Here is a 24959-nt window from a genome sequence, read left to right as displayed (position 1 = left end):
TACATAACTTACGGTAATCTTACGCCTAAACTTGCGCTATGCCCCAGCCTTAGCGGTAACTTTACCCGCCCCCTAGCACCCCGCCACAACCCCCAATCAGAGGGCGACCGAGAAGGTCGGGGCGCATGGCACAGGGATGATGGAGTCTGGTGATGAGGGTTCCTCCCGATTGCCCCACTGGCCTCAATTCCCCCCTCCCAGACAAACCCGACCTTGACCCGTTCCTTCCTCCACAACGGGTACGGACACCGAAAGCTTAACTTCTTTGTCTTGTCTTGCCGCAAACAACATCGCACCATCGCCCCGTCCATTTTCACCCCTGGTTGGCGGCTCGATGCTAGAACATGCCGAGGCCTTCGAGTCAATCTGCGCATCCCGACCTATCTTCATCCTCCACGCCGTCACCGCTGCACCGCCTGCCCGTCAATCCCCGCAGGAAGAAAGTCGCACCCGACGAGAGGAAACGAGTGGCAACCGCGTGAGTTTGAGTCGTTCTTTTTCATTTTTTGTCTTCTTTTCTCTTTTCTCCCAGTTTGCTTCATCCTATCCAGTTTCACCGTCATTCAAGATTCGGAAACTTTCTGGCCCGCGCTTCGATCTGACTCTCTCTGCCCCAACCAAACAGCTGCAATAGCTGCAATGTGCGGCGCATTAAATGCAGCGGCGAGCGGCCCTGCCGCCAATGCACCAGCGCTCAGCGCGAGTGCCTGTATCCGGAGCCCGTTGAGAAGGTGACCATTCCCAAGGCCGACTTGGAGGCCTTGCAGCGGCGGTGCGTGTCGCTGGAACGGCAGCTGGCCGCCGTGATGGAGCCCGCTGACGCAAATGCTCGGCATCGCGTTGGCTCACCCTCGGCATGGTCGCGCGCCGAGACGTCTGAGACCTTGTCCATGGATGGCGACACGCACCCGCCTCCCTTCACCGCCGGTGGCATGGACGGCAAGATGCTTGCCGACGCGGCCGGCAATTCCCGCTACCTCGGCGCGACGTCTGGGGCAACCTTCCTCGACACCCTCAAGGAGCTGATCGCGACGGCCACACCCTTGGCCCGTGTGCTTGACCGCGAGACCGGCGAGACTCCCGCGGGGGCCGCATTCCTGAGTTCTGTCGGTCGCTATCAGACGCACGATTCCCGGCCACTCTCAATGCCCTCGGTAGTGGATCCCCTCACCTTGCCGTCCGAAGACGGGATTGCGGCCGTCTTGATGCAGGTCCGCTACTTCATCCAAGACGGCAATGGAGCCTTTCCGAGCGGAGGCGTCCTCTTCTGGCCCTTCAAGGACCCGCAAGCCGTCTCCGCGCTCGCGTCCATACCGAGAGTCCAGGGCTCCGATGGTCTGATGCTGCCTAGCCCGCAACACCGCCCGCTGGCCTTGTATCACGTGGCCTTTGCCATTGCGCGGCTGCTACACCTCCGGGAGCCGAACTCCGCCGTCGATGGCCAGCTCGGCGAGGATCACTTTGCACGGGCTCGCGCACTGCTAGGCAATCTGCTGGACCGCACTTCGTACACGATCGACGATATCGCCGCACTGGCTCTGATGGCGGTGTACATGGTCGAAAATAACCGGAGAGACGCGGCATACATCGCCATCAGCAATGCCATGACTATCAGCGTCATGCACGGCATCCACAGGGGATGGTCAGGTGACGAGGTCGGTGTGAGAACGTTTTGGACCGTCTACGTCCTCGACAGGTAAACCCCTCCCGCCTGGCCTTCAAACTGGTGTTCAATGTTGACCGTGTCCAGATGGTTGGGCTGTGTCATGGGTCGGCCGCCCACAGTCCCTGACGATGCCATCACGCTTCCGCTGCCTAGAGATTGCCCGTAAGTACTGGCGCTTTCCCCACGCTTTACGTCAGCTGACCGGCCTCAAAGCGGGCTTCCCTCGGCGGCGGGACTACGAGCCCATGTGGAGCTATGCAAGATCTCGGACTACATTGTCTACAGCAGCTACCGCGCTGGCGGGCGACCAGGTTTCCCAGCCAAGGCCACAGCTCGTGTAGACAAGGCCCTTCAGATGCTCGAGCACTGGCACGCCAACCTGCCCGCCACTCTTCGCCTGCCTGACAACCTGGACGACCTCTTCCCGTCTGATCTGTTCAGTCAGATCAGCCAGTTTGGTCAGGTCGACGGGTTCAGGCGGGACAGAGCCTGCTGGTCGTTGCACATGAGCTATAACCAGGTGCGTCCTGCCAACGAACAAACCCCTGTGGCTGAGATGTGCTAACAGTGAGTGATGACAGCTTGTGATTCTGTCGGTCCGACCGGCGATGCTCATGGCGGTCTGGAAAGCGGTCGCCAGCATCATCTGCATCAACCAGCCCTTCGACATTGAAGCCCATCCACAGATCGAGCCGATCCGCGCGTGCAGCGACGCAGCACGACGCAACCTCCGGCTGGGTCGGCTGATGCGCCTGCACAGTCCGCGCCAGAAGCTGCTGCTGCCCGATTTGCACAACATCTTCAACGCTGCCGTCGTGCTCACGATGCACCAGTTTGTGTTTGTGAACCTCCGGACCCGAGACATCGACGACATTGGATGGGCCACAGAAGTGTTTGAAGGCGAGGCGGAGACGGGCAGCGCATACGCAAAGGACTGCACGCGCGTCTTGAGGGATCTGCAATATCTTGTCCATCAGCTTCGAAACCCCATTCATGATCCGGGCACCAAGCAGATGCTCTTGTCAAATGAGGGGGCCTTTCGCGACCTGATGCCAGAGGAGATGGCCGCGGTGCGGCGAGGGCCGGAGCGCAGCAACAATGGCCCTGCCGCCCCTGACCTAGCAGAATCCACGAGACGAGGGCAGGGAGACACGCTCTACGAGAGGGCCTCGGCGATTTACCAGACGCTCTCGTCCTGGTGGAAAGCGGATTACATGCAGTTTTATAATTCTTTTCTTTCCTAAGTACCTAGTCTAGCCGGCGCGGGATGATGTCGAATTGGATATGTTTGCAACGCTTACCTTAGATACCAACTTGGAATGCAGACTGCTCTTTTTGTATGAGCCGTTGACTCCTTGAACACTACAAACTGCCGAACAGGCGTGCCTCCTCAGCTTTCAAGCTCTCCGACTGCCGTGCAATCTCTCGTTGCGTCCATTCCCCGTGCTCAGTGACATACACATCTACCAAACTGGCAGGAACCCACTCGAAGAACACATTTCGGATCTCTACCTTGACCCGACCATTCTCATCCTCCATATCCGACTCCTGCCCCAGGTTTTGGAACGCTTCAGCCGCGGCGCGGACTCGTGCCCCATTGTATTCCGCCTGCCACGCCCGACTAACCTGAGCCGGATCATTGTCCTCAACAACATGCTCCTCGGGCCGTCCCGGCGGCGCCACCTTCTCCGACTCACCCAGTACAATAACCCTAGCCTTGTTGTGGGAGACGTGTTTGGCGCTGAGTATGGCGGGGAGTGAGCCCGTTTTGTTGCTGACTGCGCCGGAGGAGGCGATGCGATCTGCGCCCAGGAGGACTAGGTCAATTCCGTTTGTAGATGCGGATGCGGATGCGGATGCGGATGATGCGGATGATGCGGCGAGGCAGGGGGAGGTGTCGGGGTAGAGTGTGATTTTGTGCGGCGGTCTGGGACCTGACACTGTGCCTGGGGAAGCTGTTGAGAGATCTTCGACTAGAGATCCGGCGAGTGATATGCCTTCGAACAGCGGCCTGGACTCGAGGATGTGCAGGTCAAGGGTGAAGCCGGATTCGAGGGCGAGATCGCGCAGGCAGTGGCGGATGGTGGAGCTTTCGGAGAGGGTTAGGATTGAGAGGGGGGAGGGGGAGTGGGAGGTGAGTTTGGATGGGAAGGTTTCTTTGAGATAGGTTGTGAACGCGCGGGAGATGAGGTTGGCTGATGCCTGTCGCGCTTCGATTTGGGTGGTGAGCGACTGGAGGAGGGCATTCCTCCATGAATCCGGTTCGAGTAGCGGCAGATGTGATTGCTCCTGCATCCTCCTCTCCATCCCGCTCAACGCAGCAAGCAGCGCGCTCAGGATCGCCGCGCCCATGCTCTCCCGGCCGTTCTTCCACAGGTGCCAGGCCGCGAAGCGCACCTTGGTCCACCATTCATCCATGGCATTCTCCGTAGCCAGGTGTGGAACCTCAAGCGCAGCAACAACATCCCGCAGAATCTGCAGCGCGATGCCCGCCAGCTGCCGCGCGCCGCTCTCGTAGTCATGCGCCAGCGTGTCGAGACCCCGAGAAAGGACCTTTCCGGCCGCTGGGCCGAGGTCAGTCTCGAAGTATACGCGGCGGAGGCTCTCCGCCAACCGGGGCACCCCTGGGCTTTGCAAAGTGTCCGGGCCAGTGATCACTGTGTCAGGGTCGTACCACGCCCAGGCGTCGTGCTCCCAGTCGAGTTGGATGCGTTGTTCGTAAGCTGGGTCTTTGAGGAGGAACATGAAGGGGAAGACGGTCCATTCTCGTCGGAGGGAAGGGTCCTGGAAGGTGTAGCTCTTGCCTTGGCGAAGGAGGGTTAGGGAGGTGGGTGTGAGTGTGGTTTCCTCGGATATCTCGCGCCAGGCTGCGGCGAGGGGTGTGGCGTCTGAGGGGGAGATGGTGCCGGATATCGGGGCGAGGTGGTGTCTAGATGGGGAGATCATTAGAATCAAAAATATTTACTAGTGGTCGAGCTCGGCTCGGTCGGTAGTGAGGGTACGTATCAAGCACATATACGTCGCCCTCATCATGACATTACCCCGTCAATGAGCATGAGAGAAATTCAGACTTGTCTCATTTCTTGGGAACATTGGGTCCAGTAAAGAATGAACAGCGCTTCAAAACTCACTGGTATGTTGTAACCTTGTCACTGCGCCCAAAGAGCGCGACCTGCGGCTTGCCGTCGTTGACATCACTGAGTTTGAAGATGAATGATGAGACGACGCTACGCTTCTTCCACTCGCCTGTGCTGTCCGAGACACTGGTCATTCTATTCTGACAAAATCTTTAAGAACAATTGAGGAAGACTGGTATTACAATTCGTAAGCTCAGCTGCATGTCTTGCGCTGTTAGGGATTGTGAGTGTTATCGAGATCGATCACCGACAAAGGGGTAAGGTTAACGTGAAGTCTAGGTCGCAACTTCAAGCTGCTTGGAATTGGGCTGGGCAGTTGCACACCAGCTGGTGAGCTAAAGGCGACAGCTGCTCGCCAGGCGGCAGCCACACTGCGAAGTTTTAGGCTGACTGACTGCGGTGGGGTTTGGTGTTTTTCCTCGCAACTGGACTCACCTAACCACTCTCCACTCAGCCACTGTAACCAGAGCCTAGCGAGTTGAGCTTCTTGGGTGCATCAGCCAGGACAACGACCAAATGGACAAAATGGAACGTCTCCGATCGATCGCAGATGTATATGGCCATGATGATTGATGACTCCGGGGTCGGATGCGAAGGTCGCTCCTACGGCTATGGCGGATCCTGACTCCCGAGGAAGTTCCATTCTCGAGAACCCCGGCATGAAGGCGCGGTTACCTGCATGCGCATGAACCGTGCCATTCCGCCGGACTATTGCAGTGGACTGCCGCAACACACTCTCTTGAATTCAGGGGCAGGCGAGTATTAGTCAATCCGGTCTGGCTGTTCTGTGCGGATTGTCTCGACTGGCCAGGCATGGAGGTAGGTATTCGGTCCAGATTGGGGATGTCGATGTATTGGGGTGGTGGTCTTGGGGCCTCAATGCATTTGACGTGCAGTTTGCTAGTCGGCATGCATGCGGTGTCGGCCCGGGTGATGGCTGGCTGGACATCCGCGCTACGGACTATTCAGTCAAGCTTTGGACGTGGCGTCGTGACTGCTGTGCGGAGGCATCCCAGCACAGCGCCGAGTTGGAGCGTTCCAATTTCCCAATATCTTGAGCCTCACCCCTTCAAGAAAACCGTGTCGGTGCTACTAGCAACTTAATCTGATAGATTCATAGGCATCAACCATGCGCAATAACACTCTGATCCTGGGACTCGGACTCCTTGCCGGCCAAGCGGTGGCCGACAACACCCCTCCGCCACTCAACATCACCGCCCTGTCGTCCCGCAACGGGTATTCCGTAATCGAGTGCTGGCAATTATCCTCCATCCCGATCGACGCCATGTCAGCAGCCAACTACCCCATCGGCAACACAACAGTGGCGACCTGGTCCCGGATCGAGCCACGGACTCACATCGGGGAGGCATGGGCGCCCCGCGTGCAGTGAGACCGCCGTATGAAAAACCATCTGCCCTAAAACTGGCTGACTGATGATGTAGACTCTCCATCATCCTAAACGGCCTGATCCGAATCACGTCTCCGGCGCCCATCGCTCCCAACGGAGGCAACGGGGGAGGCAGCGCCTCCATGTGTCTCTCGGACGGCTTGTCCGTTGCGGGACGCCCGGACACAAAAGTGGCCTACATCATGCCCGGCACGCTCCGGTCTTCTGTGCTCATCGCTGCCGACACCAAGGCTGTCAGCACCATTGCGGGGCATTTTACCGAGTTCCCCAGTGATGAGCCGACTATTCTTGTGCAGATCCCGTTTGAGGGGGATAAGCTGCCTGAACACACCGTTGTTTATGACGGGCCGTGTCAGTAGCTTGAGCCTGGTGTCGATGAGCGGATATGAGTCAGAATTAGACAAGGTTGGGGAGACGGCTGAGAGGTTTCAATCTTAACTTGATTCCGTTGGAAGACATATGATCCCAACCTGAACTATGCATATGATGGCCCTAACCGAATAAACGCCAGACGCCAGTACAATATTCCACTCTGCTATTTCGAATGTTTGCTCTTTCCTTGAGTTCCCAAATGCCACATCTCGATGCAACCCGCGTAAGCGCCCCGACCTTCAAGAAGATACCCCTGTGATCTCTCACGACAACCCATAATTCTTCCCCTCATGCACCGGCTTCGCCGCCCCCTCGCCATAGTCGCTCAGTCCATAGTTGGGACGGCCGTCACGGTCCGAGTCGACGCGGGGGTCAAGCGCATTGCCCACGCGCGACTTGTGTGGGCCATACGTGCCTTGTGGTGCCCCAAAGCCGGTGCCGCTTGTTGTTTTCTTGCCCGACTCGCTCCCAGTGTTGACGCCCTGGCTCGTGATAGATCCACCACCGCCGCTGAGATCCGTCTGTTCTGCCCTGCCAGGGTCTTGCGCCTCACTACTGGCCGGGGGCTTTAATTCAGGTTGGCCATCGCCGGCTGAGCTTTTGTCCGCATATGGTCCTCGCTTTTGAGGGTCGTAAGTCTCGACGGTGGCTGAATCACGCCGACTGGGGTTGATGGCGTCTTTGATGTTCTCGATGATGTCTGACATGGTGTGCTGTGGTGACTGTAGTGTGCCTGGCTGATGCAAATGATGAAACCGTTGTCTGTCTCTTTATTGATGATTGAATGGGTAATGGCTCTGTTTCAAAGTGAATTGTTTTGAAAGTTGTTAAGGAGAAGTAACAGAGTGTATGTACCTTACCTTTGTCGTCCCCGATGATATCATGTTGACAATTGAGGCCGTGCAGTTGGCCCGTCGTCCGGTTGATGCCAAGCCCAGTCCCTGATGATGTCACCGGCTTGTACAAAGTATCGGACAACAGATTTGAGCTCTCTGGAAAGCCAGATATCACTCTATCTTGTAGGTATCGAAGTACTACCTCCTTGGACAAAATCACGATATCCAGGTAGTATATGCCTACGTGTCGATGGGATCAGCGAGGAGCCAGGGGCAGCTTCATGGAGCAGTCACCCTTAATACGGGTCCGGTCTTATTAAGAGTTAAGACCGCTTTCGTAGATACGTTGCCTAACAATCACTCCAAAGTTTCAAACCTCTGGTATCCATGGTTACCTACTGTGTTCTTCCTATTCGTGTCTGGACTGTGATGGCTCTGGCGAACAGTACACGGTCTGCTTTCAGAGCTGACTAAAAACCAGCGGAAAACTTCTCGTCGCCCGAGATTACAGAGCTGAGTCGCACTGCATCAAAAATATTGATTAGCTATGGTTGGGGATCGCCCGCGCCGGGCCCCGCCGTCTGAGGCTTTATCAGGCTCGGACCGGCCATCTCCAATACTCATATGTGGACTAGGAACCGGCCAGTGTCATATACCTAAGAGACGGTGCCCGTCAAGAGACTCCATTCGAATCCTAGGCGCCTAAGTTATGTATGACGCTGAGGTATAATACTACTAGTAGGATGGTCAGATCTCCGCCTCAGCTCCGGTCACATGGCTGGTGTTAACTAATTAGTAATAGCTGAGGTTGACCTCAGCTGTGATCGTCAAAGCCAAGTTGAACTAATGAGTTGAATCATCCGTCGAACGTGGTTCAGCTTCGCTATATATTGGCAAGGCGTTGATCGAACTCGGAAGGTATCAAACAAATTGATACTAGTCCCCTCCGAGAATGGCGTGCTCGGGCTGCCCTACACTAAAAAAAGAATCGTTAGTTCCGATTCCGGGGCCGCGTACCCATAAGCCAACTTCTAGCACTTACCGGAATGCATCTCGTATTGCTAGTACGGAAGGATTCCGAACTGCTTTCCGGTTACAGCGTGTTGTGTGGGTCGCCTGCGTGTCAGGTGTCTGTCCAGTCAGGTTCCAGTTCATGTTGGTTGACAGGTAGGACTGACAGCCCAGTATAGCCCATGTCCATAGGGGGCAGGTAGATATACATGTATGCCATGATGTATTCATGTTGTGATACATGTAAGCTGTCATCTGAGCTGTTAAGCAGCGACTGCAATCTGTTGTGAACCGTCAAGCTCTTAGTATTTTCAGGCACTCATCGTCTTCTTGATCCAGTTGACACAGCAGGACAACATCTCATGGTTGGCCCGGGGTGGCTTCGCAAGCGAGCCTCGATCTGCTCCCCTAGATATTTGTATCGGCCTTGAACAGCTCCTGCTGGGAGATTAGGAGGCCTACAGTTTCCCAATGCCTCCGGTAGAAGAGTACGTTTGGTCGCATCAGAGGTGTCTGACCACGGTTCTGTGCATGCGGTTGATGGTCAGATGAGTGGGATTATGCTGGTGGCTCTGTAACCATTGGCCTGGCGACATAGGGGATTGGTAACTTCCTATCCTGTAAGCCTCGGGCTCTTTGGGAGTATCCAATGTCGCAGTTGGCGGCTCTTAGCAGCCTTAGGTAGTAGATATGCCGGGATTGAGGCTCGCAAGGTTACCATGCAGGATTTCGCCTTCTGAAGTTCTGATGTTGATACCGGCAAGGGGCCGAGGATTGGTTCTCTGGTTTTGCTGACGTCCGTGAGAGCTGCTCTGGAAAAGAATGTCGTCGTTGGCAAGAAAGAAAGACCTGACCAGAATACCAGCACAGCTCCAAGTCGTTCGTCGACAGCGGTGCCAAGGATCTCGCAAAGCGATGCTAAAGCGGCGATGATGGATCTCATGTAGGCACCCTGACGGCTCTCCATGGTTGCTCTTTGATGGGTAGGGCACCTTTCAACTCCGGCCGATCCCGCCGATGCGCCCCGAAGTATTTTGTATCACCTGCTAAATCTGGCATCCAACGTTGACACCGGCTCCGTTGCGGCGGGGATCCGCAGAATGCTACGTCTAGGCGCGGCCCACTCCGTGCCGCAGTGAGGCTACAACCGTGTGATCTTCTCGACTAAAAATTGGGCATGCGGACTTGAGAACGCCTTGGTACCATTAGTAACTTTGACATTAATAAGTGATGTGGATAACGCGGCATTTAAAACCGGGACATGTGTAATAGAAACCGTACAGAGACCGAGTACAAGATCCTAATACATACTAGTAAGGGCACTTCCCTGGCCGTGGTGTCGCGATTGCAGAGTTTTTAACGTGAAATCGCGCTATACCCGGTACCTGCCGGGAATATCATTCACTGCCGTATTCATGAAAAAGTCAGTATTGCTTGCGGATTCCAAGCTGAACGGGATACCTAACTTACAATGGAAGAGGTTCGTCTTACCTCCTTCTTCACGTAGGTCCTTGGCATATGTAGGAGACGCGTCAGAGTGTTGGATCGGCCCGCAGGAAAAGTGGTTGCAGTGGTTTGGGGCTACCGTAACTACCGTAATGGACTCACTGTAATTACACTAACCAACCCCTGCAATGTTCCGGCAGCGTCACTCCGGCCTGCAACGTGGCCCCGGAAAGCCGACCTTCTACGTGCGGACTTGCACCCGTTCGTTGCTGGTGAGCAGCTTCCCGAATTGTCCACCGTGGCGACGATGCGATGAATAAAGCTGGAAAAACACAGCAGACCCGCGCCGAGATCGGAAGGCGCTGATGGCTCTTTCCTGCCTCTCTAGGGCGCGCCAAAAGCATTCAGATTGTCCCGATTGGCCGTAAGCCGGCGATCTTCAGCGCACAATCCCCGCCGGCTGCAGTGGAAAGCTCGAGGGGAAAACGCAGGACCTTCATCACAATGATGGGGCTCTAATTCCAAAGTTGCCATTGGCATCTTTGTCCAGCAAAAGGAACTGCCTGTCAAGCGCCCCGGCATTCTTCCATTCATTACTCAGAGCTTTCTTAATCCGTGGAGGTTGCGCATACCGTCGGCAGCGGGTTCTGAAGTGGTTGATGGCGACGCCTGCACACCATCACCATTCCAGGAACCGTGAGGCTTGAGGTGGTGGTGCCGCGCCGGCCGGGAGCAATCCATCCCCCACTCCGATCCAGACCCTAAAGCTGCCTTCTTCTCCCGCATGACTTCTCCGAATCCAGCCATCGACAGCCCGCGGGCGCCCGCGCTGGAGACGACGAAGACGACGACGACGGCGACCACGACCACGACAAGCCACCGCGAAGCCACATACCAATCGCTAGAGCGCCTCCCCAACGAGCTACTGCAGCCCATCGCCGAGTGCCTGATCCCTCCAGCGCCGCTCACGACCCGCTTTGCCCTCCGTCCGTCCGGCGCCTGGGAGTTCCGAGATGCCGGCCACCAATGGGCCGACTGGCTCGCCGCGCGCGGCAGCCTGCTAGCGTTCGCCCAGGCGTCGCGGCGCATGGCGGCCGTCGCCGAGCCCTTTCTCTACCACACCCTCGTGATCCCCACGGCGCGCGCCCTGGTGACACTGTTCCGCCGCATGAACGAGCGCCCAGAGATCAGGCCGTGGATTCGCAGTGTGACGTGCCTGGTCCATGTGGGTGGCGTGGTGACCATCAGCGAGGTGCGCCGCGAGTGGCAGCGGCAGAGTGGAGGTAGGAGCAAATTCCATGACCCCTTGGAAACCCCAACCACGATACGATGTCTGTGTTAACCGAAGCCAGTGAGCGTGCAGCGAGGGCATGATTGCACCGCCGCCATGGATCTTCTCCGGGCCGTGCTCTTGAACGCGCCCAACCTGCGGGACCTGCTCGTGGCGTTCCCGGACCAGAACCCCGTCCAGGCCGGCACCTGGCCCGCCGACCTGCTGCTGCCGAATTTCCGCGACACCATCCTCCAGTACCTGACCGACTCGGAGCCCCCCGGCTACGAGACCCTTCCAGCTTACTACTGCTTTCCGCTTGGGCTCATGCAAAACCTGGTATCGTTGCGCATCTACTGCCACAGAGACGGGTCAGGAGGCGACCGCGATTTGACCTTCTCCCGCATGGTGGCCGATGTCGCCATCGCCAGTCTGCCGCAGTTGAAGAGTTTGAGGACGCTTGAGCTCTGCTGCTCTTCGGCGGGTAATTCCTTCAGCGAGGAGATTGCCTTGCCGCAGTTACCGCAGATAGAACACCTCCGTTTTTACGGCACCCACATGCATGAACCGAGACTCGTGGCGTTTTGTTTGGCTTGTATCAACCTCAAGACCCTTGTCGTGCATTTCGAGTCGAGCTCCGTCGATGAGGATCGGGATTCGTTACCGGAGGGCAAGACACTAAGCGATGCCCTAGCCGGTTTGGCAGGGGCGTTGGAGACGCTCGAGTTGGTCGCCCTATCGGAAGGGCACTACCTGACGCGCGGGAGAGAGAGGCCAAGGAAGCCCGAGAACCACCGGTTGCGGTGCATTCCCGAGCTTAGGCGGCTACGAAGCTTGACGCTGGACTACCGGGGCGTTTTTGGGACGTTTGGCATTTTAGACTGGGACGACGGAGAGCGTCTCTGTCAGCTTCTACCGCCGTCGCTGCGCGATTTCACCCTGGTCTGCGAGTGGGGCACGGCCAGCGACTTCAAGCAGAGCTACCTCGCCAACCTGGACATGGTGCTGCACGGGGTTAAGTGCCTCTGCGAGAGCCCGTCGCACAGACTGTCGAGCATCTCGCTGGCGATACACTCGTGGCCGGCAGAGAGCAGGTTTCAGCGGCGTTTCAGGAGAGACCTCGACGACGCGAGGGAAACCTGCGCAAGGGCCGGCATTAAGTTCAGGACTTTCGATTTGCTTCCGTCGTACCAAGACGAAGACGAGATAGACCAAACTGCCGAGGAAGGCCACAACTCGGATGCAGCTGACGAGGCCGGCGAAACGGAAGAGGGTGCAGAAGCCGCACCGCAGGACAATGCGGATGAGGAAGAATATGAGCTTGAGGAAGAAGATGAGGCGTCCGAGTACTACTTCTCGGAGGACGACCTCTCGGACCCTGAGAGAGAGGCTCGGCGGCCCGAAACGTTTGGAGCTTTCCTGCAGCTCCTTGGCGAAGACCACGGGCATAGCTTCGACGAGCTGTTCTACGCTTACCATGAGGACCGGTGGGATGAGTATCTCTTTTGAGATTTTGGGAGATTACTGGGGGATGTCCGTTGATATCCTACGCCGCCTCCCCATCGTGACACCGGAATTGTGGCATGTCCGGCACGGTACAAGCAGCGCGACTGCCGGGCTTGAGCTGGATGTAGCCGCATTCACGATCAAGTCGGATCCGATCTCAGTTACTTACATAGATACCCTTACTATGCTCTCTCGTTCGCTCCTCGAAGGGTGGAGCGAACCAGCCTACGTCGACAGCTTACATAGCTCACGTCGAGTACAAGGCATGCTGGACTGAAATATCCTGACAGTCTTCTCTGGCACAACGTTGTCCTTCCAATGAAGCCACATCAAGCAACAACTTCCAATCCTGCAAATCTCGTCTCGTCGTAACGTTGCGTTTAGGAGATCTTGAAACTTCAGCCACCTGCGAACCACACGCAACACTGGTGCTACGTCCACATTGCTGTGGGTAATATCGTGCTGCAATTCTACTAACTGCCGAACAGGTAGGGGCCGTCAGCTTGTTCATGAATGACAGAGATTCCCTTACTCTTGAATCCCTTGATGAAGATCTACGCGGCCCAGTTGCGATGCCTTGGATCTGTCCTTGTCGCCAGAATGAGCAGTTGCAGACCCCTCGCCGCCCAGAGACCCCGGCTGATAGTTTCCAACATATTAGACGGGTAAATGAGCTCCTCAACGTTCACGCAATCACCTCCACTCTCTCATATTGACCACGGACCAAACCAATTGAAGGCATTCTCTCATATAAAACACACTTGCTTGCCAATTGCCGACGAAGACCGTGGAATGGCCTACATGTAGTTCATTAATAGCCTCTCCCTCACTTCTGCCGATTCGCGACCTTGGATTGCGCAAATGGTCAACCACACCATTTAGACCAGTTACCCACCTCGGCTCATTGCTGTGCCTTGCTGCATTGGCGAGAGCGGGAGACACTTTACAATTGCCGGGGATAGACTGCCCGTGGCGTCCTTGAATCCGAGTTTGGCAATCGATGGATATTTGGGCTCACCCCCTTTCCCATGGATGCTTTCCCGTTCCAGCGTGCCGTCTAAAGAGGGAGCATACACGCGAGATGTGTACTTGTAGTCGAGCAGTGCCAAGGTGCCTCGCATGCCTTGTCTGCAGGAACGGTGCCAGTGGCTATCCCATCGTGAAGCTCGGTGTCTTCAACGTTGACATCGACATTGTCTAAGCGTGTCCGAGGTCAAGCCCACGCTTTGAAATCCATACCCATCGCCACAATGTTAGCCGACTCCTCCACACATGCCCTCGGCCTGGTGGCCGTCGCGGCCTCGTTGGTAGCGGTCGCTCAGGGCGCCTACCCCTTAACAACAGACTCCAACTGCCACTGCTACAAGACCAACGCCACGCGATCCAACTACTTCTCTCACCACCGCTTCTTCGACTTCCGCTCGCTCTCGCAATACGTCAACGTAACCCGCCCGCTGGCCGACTTTGAGGCCAACGCGCGAGCCCCGCCGACGAGCGCCTACTTCAGGGACTCCGACTTCACCCGGGCGTGGGCCATCATGAGCTGGAACAACACGGAGCGGCTGAGCCTGAACAACACCACCATCACCGACGCAACTCTGAAAATGGTCATGAGCCCCAACAACATCTACATTGAGCGCGACACAGACGCGCCCCGGCAACCATCCATCGGACCCCCTTTTCCCGGCAACAACAACAACCCCCCTTGGCCGTGGCAGTGGGGCCGTTGGCCGGGGGACTGGCAACCGCGACGGTGGCCGGGTCGGTGGCAACCTGGCCGATGGCAACCCGGTCACGGTGGACGATGGCAACCGGGACGGTGGCAGCCGGGGCCAACACAATGGCAACCAGGGCCCCGGCAGTCTCAGTCCCAGTCCGGCGAGACGCACCTAACGATGCGCACGGTTCGACACGCCAACTTCCAATCCGCCGCCGAATTCGAATCCCTCAGCACAGGCTACCAATTCCTCTCGGTGCGCATGCTGGCGCGCACCATCGGTTCCTCTGGCGCGGTAACCGCCATGTTCACCTACCGGCCGCCTCCCACGCCGCACAACATCTCTCTAGTCCAAGAAGCCGACCTGGAAATCCGCACGCAAGACCCCCCTGTCTACGTGCAATACACGAACCAGCCGTCATGGAACGACACGAGCGACATTCCCGACGCGACGCGTAACGTGACGCTGCCTGGTGGTAAGAGGTGGAGCGACTGGGCGGTTTACAGAATGGACTGGACGCCGGGGAGCACGACGTGGTACGTCAATGGGCATCTGGTGAGCGAGATACGGTTCCAGGCGCCCCGCGATCCGGCGCAGGTCATGTTCAATACCTGGAGTGATGGCGGGTCGTGGTCGGGGCATATGCCTGTTGGTGGGGAGGCGTATATGCAGATTAAGTGGATTGATATGGTGTTTAACAATACGGATCCGGGACTGGGGGCGGGGAGGCAAGGGGGGTGTAGGAATGTGTGCAGTATTGACGAGACGACCAAGCTGGGGACGCCGGTGCTTATTACGGGAGGTGAGCATCCCCTGTGTTTGTGTTTCTTGCCCCTGAATTGATGCTAACTGTGTTTGTTCCCCTGAATCCTCAGGCTCGCAGCAACAGCCTCAGCCGGCGGGTCCGGCCGCTTGCGCGGCGGCAAAGTACGGCCAGTGCGATGGGAAGAATTGGAACGGGTGTAAGAGCTGTGTTGCGGGAACGACGTGCCGGTACCAGAACGACTATTATTCCCAGTGCTTGTAGGAAGAGAGAGCGGCGAATCGTTAGGGGTGTGGCGAGTGTGCGTTTGAAATACTTCATTGTCGAGCTAGATACCTACCTACCTTTACCTTAAGTCCGCAAAATGCTTGCGAGTTTGGCGCGAAGTTGATGATCTTCTGATAGCTACTTTAGGGATCAGTGCCGCTTTCCTACTTCCACCACCCCCTAGGTCGTATGGCTGTGGTGAAGTGGCCGAAGGGATTAAGAAGTACTACTGCAGCCCGTTCTTCATGCACTCAGTTCGAGTCTCCCGGTTGAGCCGTTGCAGACGCGTCCTCAAATAAATAGAGCTCGAGCGAGGTAACCTGATTGATGAACTGGTGTTCATACGCGAGCGGGAAGATGAATGTGCGCTGAGCCGGCTGAGGTAAGGCCGATGGCATCGATGGGTTAATCTTCGTACCGAGGTGTTGGCGTGGGACAAGGCACCCAATGACACTACGGGGAAGATTGGATGAAGCAGTAGATGTTCCAGGTTGTTGTTAAGAAGAGAAGGCAAGCAGGGCATGTGATGAAGATGCTTTGCTGCGGGGAGTGGAGGGAAGGTGCCAGTGGGTTAGTATAAAATCTTCACCTGACAGGGCTCCCAACTGTCCATCCAATCCAATGAACTTGATGTAGGAAGGTTTGAGGCACCGGCTGGAGTGGTGCACACATTCTGTTGGGTAAGTGCGAGGTGGACAGTGTCATTGTCACTAGTGAACGTTGAGTTGCGTCATGTTCTGACCTGTGACAACAATTCGAGCTCATTACAAGGTTGCCCTTTGTTCATTTCGCACCAAAGAAAGCAAGCAACATAAACCTAGCAAGAGACTAATCGTGCATTTCTCAAACCCTCGCTTTACGCTGACCGAAGACACCCAGCTCACGGCCTTTGCGCAGAATCTTCAATCCAGTCCACAAGCCAACTCACATTGAACAGCAGACCGATAATGATGGATTACGACCTCAATCCGGAAGTGTTTCAGTACACTCAGTTGCCTGACGATGACGGTCTTCCATACAAAAGTCAAATCGCAGAGCTTGCTCTCAAATTCAGAAACGAGCACCCCGACCCTTCCTTCGACCACATGCGTGGCAGATGGCGGGTCACACGCGAGAGACACAACTGGGGCAGCAATGCCGTCTACAGCGTTACCTGGGAAGACGGGATCTGGGCGGTTCTAGTGCCCCTGGAAATCGGACTCGATGAGGACGGAAACCGGCTGGCAACAAGTGAGCATGACCTGCAGCGGCATCTCGAATCCACCGCCAAGCTGATGGAGTATCTCAACTCCCACACCACAATCCCCATTCCAAAGGTATTAACATGGAACACCGGGCCCGGCATTCCCTACATCCTCACTGAATACCCTCAAGGACGGAGCGCGATAGATCTGTGGTACGAGACGGCATGCAAAGCCGCACATGGATTCAACACCATCGAGAATGATACAAAACGATACAAGCTGCTTTGAAGCTTAGCAGGTCACATCCGTGAGCTTAGCCAATTCAGGTTCACCAAACCGGGGCCTATCGACCCTGAATAGTTGGCCAGCGCCACAGGAGACACTGGAAAGATGTTCATCCTCAGGCATGGAGAATTGAGTCTGAGAAACATCCTTGTCGATAAAGATGGCAGCGTCTCTGGGTTAGTTGGATGGGACTACGCGATAGCAGGACCAGAACCTCTCGAGGATGATGTATACCCATTGTGGTTGCGAGAAGAATGGAGTGATGTGCCGTTGTTCCCTGAGGACTCGTCCTCGGCGGTTCACTTTTGGCGTTCCGAGTGGATAAAGCTGCTGGAGTCTGGGCGCTCTTGAGGACAGGAGGCTCGCAAGTGTTGTCAGGAGCTTCCCCTCTGGATCTCTAATGCCCTGTGTACCTTAGCTAGGCACACATGCACCCTTGGTATTTCACGTCACCATTCATCATTGATACAGAGAATGAGGTTATGGTACCTCTGTGCCTGAGCCGATGAGCCAAAGTAAAGACAGACCATTAGTAGAACCTTTCTATCAATGAGTATCCTTGAGTTCCCCTCGATGAGCCTGCTCAGTCCATTCTATCATATCTATTCTGCACACGTGAGTAACCTTCTACCGAATCACAGCCAATTTCGTCAACCCGTTCCTGTAGAACCCAAATTACTGAGCCTTGAGTGCCACCGTCTCTCGAGCGGCAGCAAGCATCGGAGCCATCTCGCACAGCTTCAAGACATCAGCAGTATGCACGAGAATAACATTTTCCTCGGCCATCTTCTTCAGCACATCTCCCGTTTGGAAGCAAAACCCAGCCCTGGGCTTCTTGTGTTTCTTGAGTGTCTTGTTAAACGTTTCCACGGCAGCCAACCACATCGGCTCGGTGCCCATGCCACCATTGCAAGGCAAGTTCATGCTGACGCGGCAGTCAAGGCCGCCCAACCAGACGACATCAATCTCAGGGACCTCGGTCAGGATTGCGTCGAGGTTGTTGATGCCCTTGAGCGTCTCAATCTGCACCATGATGGCGGCCTGATCATTGATATTCTGCCAGACGTCGCGCTTCCCATCGATAGCCTGGTCGGTGATGCCCGGAACCAGCCGGAAAGGCGGGACCGACCGTGTGCCGTTCTGCGCAGTGCCGAACTTGGCTGCCGAGACAACGTGCTTTGCCTGCTCGACCGTCTCAAGCTGTGGGATGATGATGCTCGCGCCCGCATCCAGGGCGTAGCCGATGGCTGCGTGGTCATGGCCGGGGACGCTGGCAATTCAGTTGTGTTAGCTGACACAGCTCTGATACGGGCCAGGGCATGGTTCTTTCGCCTTACCGGACAAATGGGATGGTGCGACCACCGCTCATGAACATGACTTCGTGGACCATCTGGGTTAATCAGCAAGGGGCAAGTGGCTCACGGCGTCCGGCGGGGACACAAACGGTGGTCATCGTCTCGACATTACAAGAGGTGTGTTCCCAGTCGATCCAGACCATGTCGTAGCCCATGGGGGCCAAAAAGCGTGTGATTGGGATTGAGCTGAGGCCAGCGTAGTATCCGATCAGGCAGGGAATCTTCTTCTCGTACGCGTCGCTGATGGCCTGGCGGGCTCGGTGCGGCTGGAAAAGAGACGGCGCAGCGTACGCTTGCATACCCTGCTGAGCACTGGGCGGGCTGGGCGACTTGAACTCGGAGCCCATGATGGATGAATGTGATTATCGAAACAGATTGAACGAGGATAAGTTCGAGATAAAAGTCGATGGAAATTGGTCTGTGAATGGTGCACTGAAGGAAAAGTGTCGTCCCTCAAGGAGATAAATCGGCTCAAATATCAAGCAGGTCAGTACAAACATCCAGGTTCGGCTTGACCTTCCAGTCTGGAAGCAGCCCTGGGGCCGCCGGTCCCCCTTGCTGAGGGAGTTAGAGCGAAGGGAAGGTACGACATGGAGTCACCAAGGTGAAGCTTCTTCCCTCCCGCCCAACATGGATTCGTTGGAAGGCTCGCCCCAACTGGTGCTTGCCGGTCAGGGTTCCCAACCTGCGCATCTCATCATATTTCCAAGTCGTTCCTCATCATAACCACGGGAAACCTCCACCCCTGGGGTAACTTCCCGGTTGATCCCCAACCTGCGACATTGACCTTCGGCACCATTTCAGAGAGCGATGAAAGCGCTGTTCTGTCGATACGATATGCCTCAGCTTCGATTAGCTACTCTAGCCAAGCAACTGCACAACGTGATGCTGTTTCCAACTCCGGAACTCGAAGCAAGATGCCCACCTGATCCCAAAGGAAAAAGATGCCCCCGCCAACAGCGAACTCCACGGCCAAGGCAGCCACCTCAAACCAGAACCGACACTGCAACAGACTTCTCGCGATCCTCCTTATCCTTCTTCATCTTGAACAACTGCTTGATCATATCCCTCTTCTTCTCTTTCGGCTTCCCAGACACGCTCTCACCATCGTGGCCCTCCTCCTTGTCACCCTCCTCGATGGCCTTGAGCCCGATCTTGGCCGAGTGTTTCGACGATCGTGACGTGGTCGATCCTTCGTCGTGGTGGTGGGACCGGCTGCTGCGATGGCTCCGGTGACTCCTCTCGCTTGCCGCCTGGCTTTCGGCTCCGTCCCGGTCCTTGTCCTTGTCCTTGGAGGTCTGCTTGCTGCTCTTGCGCTCGGGAACGTCGACATCGTCTTCGCGGTGCGAGTGATGCCGTTTGCTACTGCTGCTGTGGCGGCTTCGGTGAGACCTCCGGGAACGGTAGCTATACGAGCTCCTGCCAGCCTGCGAAACCGAGTCGCTCGGGTCGATTTCGTCGCGGTACTGCTCTCGCAGGGCGCGCTCCGCCTCACGGCTCATCAGCTCGACGTCCACTGCCGACTCGCCCTCGCCAAACGGCACAATTCCTCGGCGCCAGGTCTCGATACTGCTGAGTTCCTCGACATTCTCAAGCACAACTGCCTCTTCATAGCTGGTACCACTCGCGGGGGCTAGGGGCAGTGCTTTCCCATCAGCCACTGAGGCGGCTGGCACAAGTTGAGCCGGCGAGCACATCTCGAACGGCGCTTCGAGCGTCTTTGCCGCACTAGCGTCCTTGATCCGCTTGACAATCTTCCATCCGCCAAACATGACGACCGTCACGCCCACGGCAACGCCGGCACCGATTAGGAACTGCGGGCTTGCCAGCAGAGCAAAGACAGCCGGGCTGCCGCCCTTGAGAAAGCCCAGAAAGGCCGGGCTCATCTTACCGATCAGCGCACTGAGCTCGGCGAGTGACAACGCCACGGCAGCGGCCGCCTCGGGGTTTCGTTGCAGGTTCTCAATCATGGAGCTAGCCGTGTGGTGGATGCATTGGGCTTCCTCCAGGAAATCCTCGATGCGGTCCAGCAGGCTAAGCGCTTCCGCCTCTTGCGGGTCTTCAGGCCCGGCCTCCCCTTCCTCCTTGTGAGCCGGGTCGAGGTCGTCCCGAAACGCCAGATCAGGCGGTATGTCCCCGTATGCCAGGTTCATGTCGATGGACTTCTTCTTGGTGAGGGTCGGGTCGGAGCGCCGGCGGCGCATGACCTGCCGTCGGTCACGGGCCGGGACGAGAGCCCCAGACGCGGGCTGCGGGATTGCGCCGTCAGCGGGCTCCGGGGGCGGAGGAAGCACAGCAAGCGTCGGGCGGGAAAGCTGCATGTCCCGTGGGGCCGTTTCAGCATACGGGGACCGGTAGGCTTTGCTCGGGCCCGTGGCGGAAACCTCTGAGTGCGACTTGAGGTTGGACTCGGTCAGCGCGGGGCGGTCCCCGTATGACGACCGGGGTGGGGGCAGCCGCTTTCGATGGCGGCTGTAGCGCGAAGACGCATGCGATCGGGCGCCGTCGTCATCCTCGTACGACCTCCGGCGGCTGAAGGCATCACGGAGCGATCGGCGGTCGTACCCGCGGTCGTCTTCGTCATCGTACCTGCCGTAGTGGTAGTCGTCGTAGTACAGATCGGCAGGGGCACGCGGGGTCACATCGAATGTCTTGGCCCGCTGAATGCCGGCCCGCTCGGCTTTGACCGCATGTCGTTTATCTCGGTAGGCGGCTTGGGCTTCCTTGAAAATGTTGACGAGGTGCTTGCCCTGTGCATACAGAAGGTTGTTAGCGCCAGGGGTCGGTTGCGGGAACGCCCGATGGTGCGGTCAATTGTAAGTGACACAGAAGGCGGGGCGTTTGCTGACCGTGCTGATAACCTTCCCCGAGTTGTTGATGATAGTGATGATCTCGGTGGCCGGCATCTTGTGGTATTGCGATCGGTTGGAGTACGGGGCTAATTCAAGTGCAGTTGTTAAGGGAATCAGTCCATCGACATATCTCGCCCAAGCGTACGAGAAGCCTGCGCGAAGATGGTGTGATGCCCTGCCTCGGTCTTAGGAACAGAGACAGCAGCTCAGCAGCGTTCGAGCTCAAGGAGGCAGGGAGAAGTGTGCCGACATCGAACAATTGTCTTGGGACATCGTTTCTCTGCCCAGCGTGCATGCACCCGGGAAATATTAGGGAGAAACAGCCACGAGTTTGTTTCAGGCGAGACCGCCAAATGCCATCCGGGCTGACAGCTTGATTGGCCGTCCCGCCATCGGGCATGAGAGCAGGAACCGCCCCGCCACATCTCAACGTTACCTTCTCCTGCTGGCCAAGATGGTCCCGGGAGTGCATCCGATGGCGCGAGCTGGCCAGCGCCGTGACCTCTCGTTCACCGCATACTTGACGTGGGGCAGCGATGCGGGGCCTGGCTTGTCTGGTGCATTCCCGCCGTCCACCGCATGGGCAAACCAAGTTAACCAACAGGACACCGCAACGGGTGGAGTACGCCATGGAACCCGGAAACTCGGTCTGTGGCTGGCATCTCACCAACCTCTCACAGTCTCAGTGAGTGATGAGCTGGCCCCCGTTGCGAAGCAGCCATTCATCTTGAAGTGACCCGCCTGCCAGTTCATCAGCATTAGCGAGACCCACCTCGCTGGCGCTCTTGCACTGGAACCTCTCCTGCTTCAATCACTTGCTGCAGGAGAATGCGTCCGATCTCCTGTGGAAGACAATCGATGCATGATCCTCAGGCCAAAATCGGTGGATTGGGCTGCCAACTTTTCCGCGTCCTTCCAGACGGTACCTAATCTGACAGCTCTGTTTCCTGAGCACATCAGTGGCAACACCCCAAGTCCTAGGCTGGCAAAGGCTGCTTGAGATTTCTCAATATCAGGGGTAAATCATGTAGGCGTCTCATTGAATGCAATATACCCAACGCTGTGATGAGATGCCTATATACTGTATTGTACTGTACAAACCGATGGGCATTCCGCCGTCGAGACCAGTCACAGGCATCCGGTAAATTGGCACGCACCAATTGAACATCTCCTCGCCTGTTGATGCAATCCCAGCTAAGCCGACTGTATCATCAACATCAAGCAATATACACCGGCAACCGACTGCCTCGCAGCTCGCTCTTTGAGATCTGCACATCCTTCTTGTTAAAATCGTGCAGCAGCAGCCAGCACAGCATGCGCAGGACGAGGGTGCACCAGATGGCCGAGGCCTGCTCATCCAGCTCAGTGGTGATGTCACGCTCCGCGCTGAGGAACTGATGCGACGAGCCGCCGGGCTTCTGGATGTACAGCTGCGGCGCCGACTGGCTGCTCCCGTGCGCTTTTAGCTCCGGAGGAGCCGAGCTCGGGGAGAGCGGCCGTGATTGGGAAGGCGTGGATGTTCTCGAGGAGAAGGGCTTCTCGCCCTCAATACTCTCGTCTGAGGGATCGTCTGAGTGGATCGATGGGGCATACTGCGTCGTCTGCCGCCGCTCGTACGACATCACGGCTTGCCGCCTGACACGGCCAAGGACCTTGAAGAAGTAGAGCTCCATGAAGGCTTCCTGGCGCAGTTCCGGACTGGCGGCGGTAAGCTCGCCGAAATGCTCGGCCCGCTGCCCGGCGGTTTTGATGCTGCTGCTGCCCCTGCCGGCTGAATCCCCGTCGCCCTTGTCGTTGACTAGCCTGAGAACCTCTTGGAAGTGCTCGCGGAGTACGATGCGGACGAGGTCTCGGTCGGGTTGTTTGAGATAGTCGTCGCATCGGTCGAGAACGTCGTGCAGAGCGTTGAGTAATGGCATGGAGTAGCCGGGTGTTTGGGAGTTTTTGTCTTCATTGAGGGTTTGTACGAGCATTTCGGCATCTTCAGTTAGTTTTTGGACATGCGGGATGTTGATGAGGTCGTTTTCGGAGTCTCTGATTTTGTTACGGTATTCTTTGATCAGCCGCCGGAGGTTGAAGAAGTTCTTGTCCCAGTGGTACGGCGTCGGGTTGGGCAGCATGCGGAAGGCGCTGTCTCGTATGTGCAGCGTCTTGCCCAGCATCCCGAGGAGCTCAAAGGGGACTGCAGCATCATCACGGTGGTTAGCGGTGTAGCCGTGCTGCGGGCGGACTCAGGCACACTTACCCGGAAAGAGATGGCCGTGTTTGGCGGTTTTGGAGCGAAAGTAGTTGGCGGTATCCGTGTTGCAGTCAATCAGCACCATTGTTTCGGCAATTTCGTCCATGCTGCCGAGATGGAGGGCGCTGAGATCCTTGGGGTCCTCGTTGGGGAACTCGATCCGGCGCCGGTCTTTGTTCTGCTCGAACAGCGTCGGGGCGAAGCCGCAGCACAGATCCTTGACCTCGTCGACGGGAATCACCCGGTTCTCTTCGAACCTGCTCTTGCCGTAGGGCTGGAAGGTGAACATGACGCCGAGCTCGGGGATTTGGTTGCCGATGAGCACGTATCCGTTGCCTTCGGCCCGGTACCGGTCCTTGGATCGGTCAAACTCCTTCCAGTATATGCCCATCATGGCGGCAATCTCGAGCAGGTGACACATGGTCGTCGTCGCGTACGGCTTCATGACGCCGCTCGGCATCGTGTCCCAGCTCCGTGGCTTGGCCTGCACGGCAACCGCGAGCGTGTGGCTTTTGAAGTCGACAATGGAGAGCGCCTGCGGCGGGCTGGTCTTGTAGTGCCGTTGCTGCCAGTCCTGGCTGTCCCGTTCCATTTTCTGCAACTCTGAAAGCAGAGTTACCCATGACGCCCGCTCGTTGTCGGCTGTGTGGATGTTGCTTTCTTGTAGCGACTGCAGCTTCTGCTGCTCTTCCATTGGTAGCAATGTCCTCGTCTGTTTTAGGCTCTCCGGCGAGCCGTCGACGAAGTGTATGGGCTTGCCCTTGAGGGGTCCCCGGGTGTTGCTTGGCGGGCACACGAAGATGACGGGCGTCTGGAATTGCACTTCGAACCGCAGCTCGGTCGGGCGGAATACGCGCTTCTTGGTCTCGTGCCACTTGCCCATGACGCTCTCGCCGCAGTTGGAGTAGCCGGCGGCGGAGGCAATGTATTGCTGGAGGACTTGAGCGATGGTGCCCGCGAGAGCTACCAAGGACACGACAAGGGCGACCCAGTTGATGGTGTCCGAACCACCGCTGCCGCTGTCTCCCCCCGCAGGGGCTGTGGTGTTTGCATTTGCGTCCATCTCTTCGTCGTCGGGAGGCGGCTTCCAAGAGGTTCGGAGGGTCTCGTTGGAGAGGCTCGCGGAGGCTCGTTAAGGGCCGCTAATCGTGCTCGCAAGGCAGATCGGCAGAGGAGAAATCAGGCATATGGCACGCTCTTGATTCGGAGGGGAAAAGCAGCGCACTCAGTCAAAAACGAGGAGATCTGAGCATCGTCGAGGAGGGAAGCAGCACCAGCCGTCTGCTCGAGAAACGAGACCAGGCTGCATGTTGCTGTCTGTTCGTCCATCACTGCCCAATTCTGTTCAGCTGCGCTGCTGCAGAGACATGGGGGCAGTTGGGGGCTCGGGGCTCTGCGCTGCGAAGGAGCGCAAGGCAGCCAATGGAGTTGAAGTGCGCTGCAGCCCGGGGCGGCACAGCGGCTCCCGGCCAAGGAGATGGAGTTCGACGTCGCATCGGGAGTGGTGCCATGTCTGGATCGGGCTTAGTTAGAGAACGGATTCGTGGGCCTGTGCGACTCCAGGCGGCCCCCAATACAGTGAGGTTCGCACATAGCGGACTGTGGAGGTGAGGTGTGAACAGTGAAACTGCTACTCCGTACTCC

General features: G+C 57.0%; 10 protein-coding genes across 10 annotated transcripts; 5 read left to right on the top strand and 5 right to left on the bottom strand.

Annotated features, from left to right (window-relative positions):
* The first annotated feature begins 177 nt into the window (after window positions 1-177).
* Window positions 178-3020, top strand: N656DRAFT_742073 (uncharacterized protein). The gene is made up of 5 exons (XM_064812827.1): window positions 178-478; window positions 626-1696; window positions 1751-1828; window positions 1880-2186; window positions 2248-3020. Exons 1-5 carry the CDS (start codon window positions 345-347, stop codon window positions 2908-2910), a joined length of 2253 nt encoding a protein of 750 aa, XP_064664900.1. The 5' UTR covers window positions 178-344; the 3' UTR covers window positions 2911-3020.
* N656DRAFT_517401 (nagb/rpia/CoA transferase-like protein) lies at window positions 2970-5408 on the bottom strand. Its single transcript, XM_064809931.1, has 3 exons — window positions 5239-5408; window positions 4798-4975; window positions 2970-4595 (listed from the first exon to the last, which is right to left on the bottom strand). The coding sequence occupies exons 2-3, from the start codon at window positions 4935-4937 to the stop codon at window positions 3029-3031; spliced, it is 1707 nt and encodes a 568-aa protein (XP_064664899.1). The 5' UTR covers window positions 4938-4975; window positions 5239-5408; the 3' UTR covers window positions 2970-3028.
* Window positions 5409-5823: 415 nt separating this feature from the next.
* On the top strand, window positions 5824-6608 carry N656DRAFT_517385 (uncharacterized protein). The gene is made up of 2 exons (XM_064809930.1): window positions 5824-6189; window positions 6246-6608. Exons 1-2 carry the CDS (start codon window positions 5933-5935, stop codon window positions 6568-6570), a joined length of 582 nt encoding a protein of 193 aa, XP_064664898.1. The 5' UTR covers window positions 5824-5932; the 3' UTR covers window positions 6571-6608.
* Window positions 6609-6634: 26 nt separating this feature from the next.
* N656DRAFT_785443 (uncharacterized protein) lies at window positions 6635-7497 on the bottom strand. The gene is made up of 2 exons (XM_064816389.1): window positions 7444-7497; window positions 6635-7380 (listed from the first exon to the last, which is right to left on the bottom strand). The coding sequence occupies exon 2, from the start codon at window positions 7288-7290 to the stop codon at window positions 6847-6849; it is 444 nt and encodes a 147-aa protein (XP_064664897.1). The 5' UTR covers window positions 7291-7380; window positions 7444-7497; the 3' UTR covers window positions 6635-6846.
* A 2670-nt stretch (window positions 7498-10167) lies between these two features.
* Window positions 10168-13091, top strand: N656DRAFT_849539 (uncharacterized protein). The gene is made up of 2 exons (XM_064819349.1): window positions 10168-11159; window positions 11229-13091. The coding sequence occupies exons 1-2, from the start codon at window positions 10661-10663 to the stop codon at window positions 12653-12655; spliced, it is 1926 nt and encodes a 641-aa protein (XP_064664896.1). The 5' UTR covers window positions 10168-10660; the 3' UTR covers window positions 12656-13091.
* An 811-nt stretch (window positions 13092-13902) lies between these two features.
* N656DRAFT_802796 (carbohydrate-binding module family 1 protein) lies at window positions 13903-15397 on the top strand (the record flags this gene model as incomplete). The annotated part of the gene is made up of 2 exons (XM_064818286.1): window positions 13903-15172; window positions 15246-15397. The coding sequence occupies 2 exons, from the start codon at window positions 13903-13905 to the stop codon at window positions 15395-15397; spliced, it is 1422 nt and encodes a 473-aa protein (XP_064664895.1).
* Window positions 15398-16167: 770 nt separating this feature from the next.
* N656DRAFT_785438 (uncharacterized protein) lies at window positions 16168-16892 on the top strand. Its single transcript, XM_064816388.1, has one exon. The coding sequence runs from the start codon at window positions 16348-16350 to the stop codon at window positions 16870-16872; it is 525 nt and encodes a 174-aa protein (XP_064664894.1). The 5' UTR covers window positions 16168-16347; the 3' UTR covers window positions 16873-16892.
* A 500-nt stretch (window positions 16893-17392) lies between these two features.
* N656DRAFT_785437 (Phosphoenolpyruvate/pyruvate domain-containing protein) lies at window positions 17393-18759 on the bottom strand. The gene is made up of 3 exons (XM_064816387.1): window positions 18314-18759; window positions 18207-18259; window positions 17393-18139 (listed from the first exon to the last, which is right to left on the bottom strand). Exons 1-3 carry the CDS (start codon window positions 18569-18571, stop codon window positions 17545-17547), a joined length of 906 nt encoding a protein of 301 aa, XP_064664893.1. The 5' UTR covers window positions 18572-18759; the 3' UTR covers window positions 17393-17544.
* Window positions 18760-19210: 451 nt separating this feature from the next.
* On the bottom strand, window positions 19211-20974 carry N656DRAFT_720333 (uncharacterized protein; the record flags this gene model as incomplete). Its single annotated transcript, XM_064812440.1, has 2 exons — window positions 19211-19813; window positions 19886-20974. Coding segments are annotated over 2 exons (1692 nt in total), but the record flags the coding sequence as incomplete, so codon positions are not given.
* A 1319-nt stretch (window positions 20975-22293) lies between these two features.
* N656DRAFT_720378 (uncharacterized protein) lies at window positions 22294-24378 on the bottom strand (the record flags this gene model as incomplete). The annotated part of the gene is made up of 2 exons (XM_064812443.1): window positions 22294-23258; window positions 23322-24378. 2 exons carry the CDS (start codon window positions 24376-24378, stop codon window positions 22294-22296), a joined length of 2022 nt encoding a protein of 673 aa, XP_064664891.1.
* Window positions 24379-24959: the final 581 nt, after the last annotated feature.

The sequence above is a fragment of the Canariomyces notabilis genome, assembly GCF_033297395.1.
Source record: "Canariomyces notabilis strain CBS 508.74 unplaced genomic scaffold N656scaffold_45, whole genome shotgun sequence".
Taxonomy (NCBI): domain Eukaryota; kingdom Fungi; phylum Ascomycota; class Sordariomycetes; order Sordariales; family Chaetomiaceae; genus Canariomyces; species Canariomyces notabilis.
This window is presented reverse-complemented; position numbering and strand designations above follow the sequence as displayed.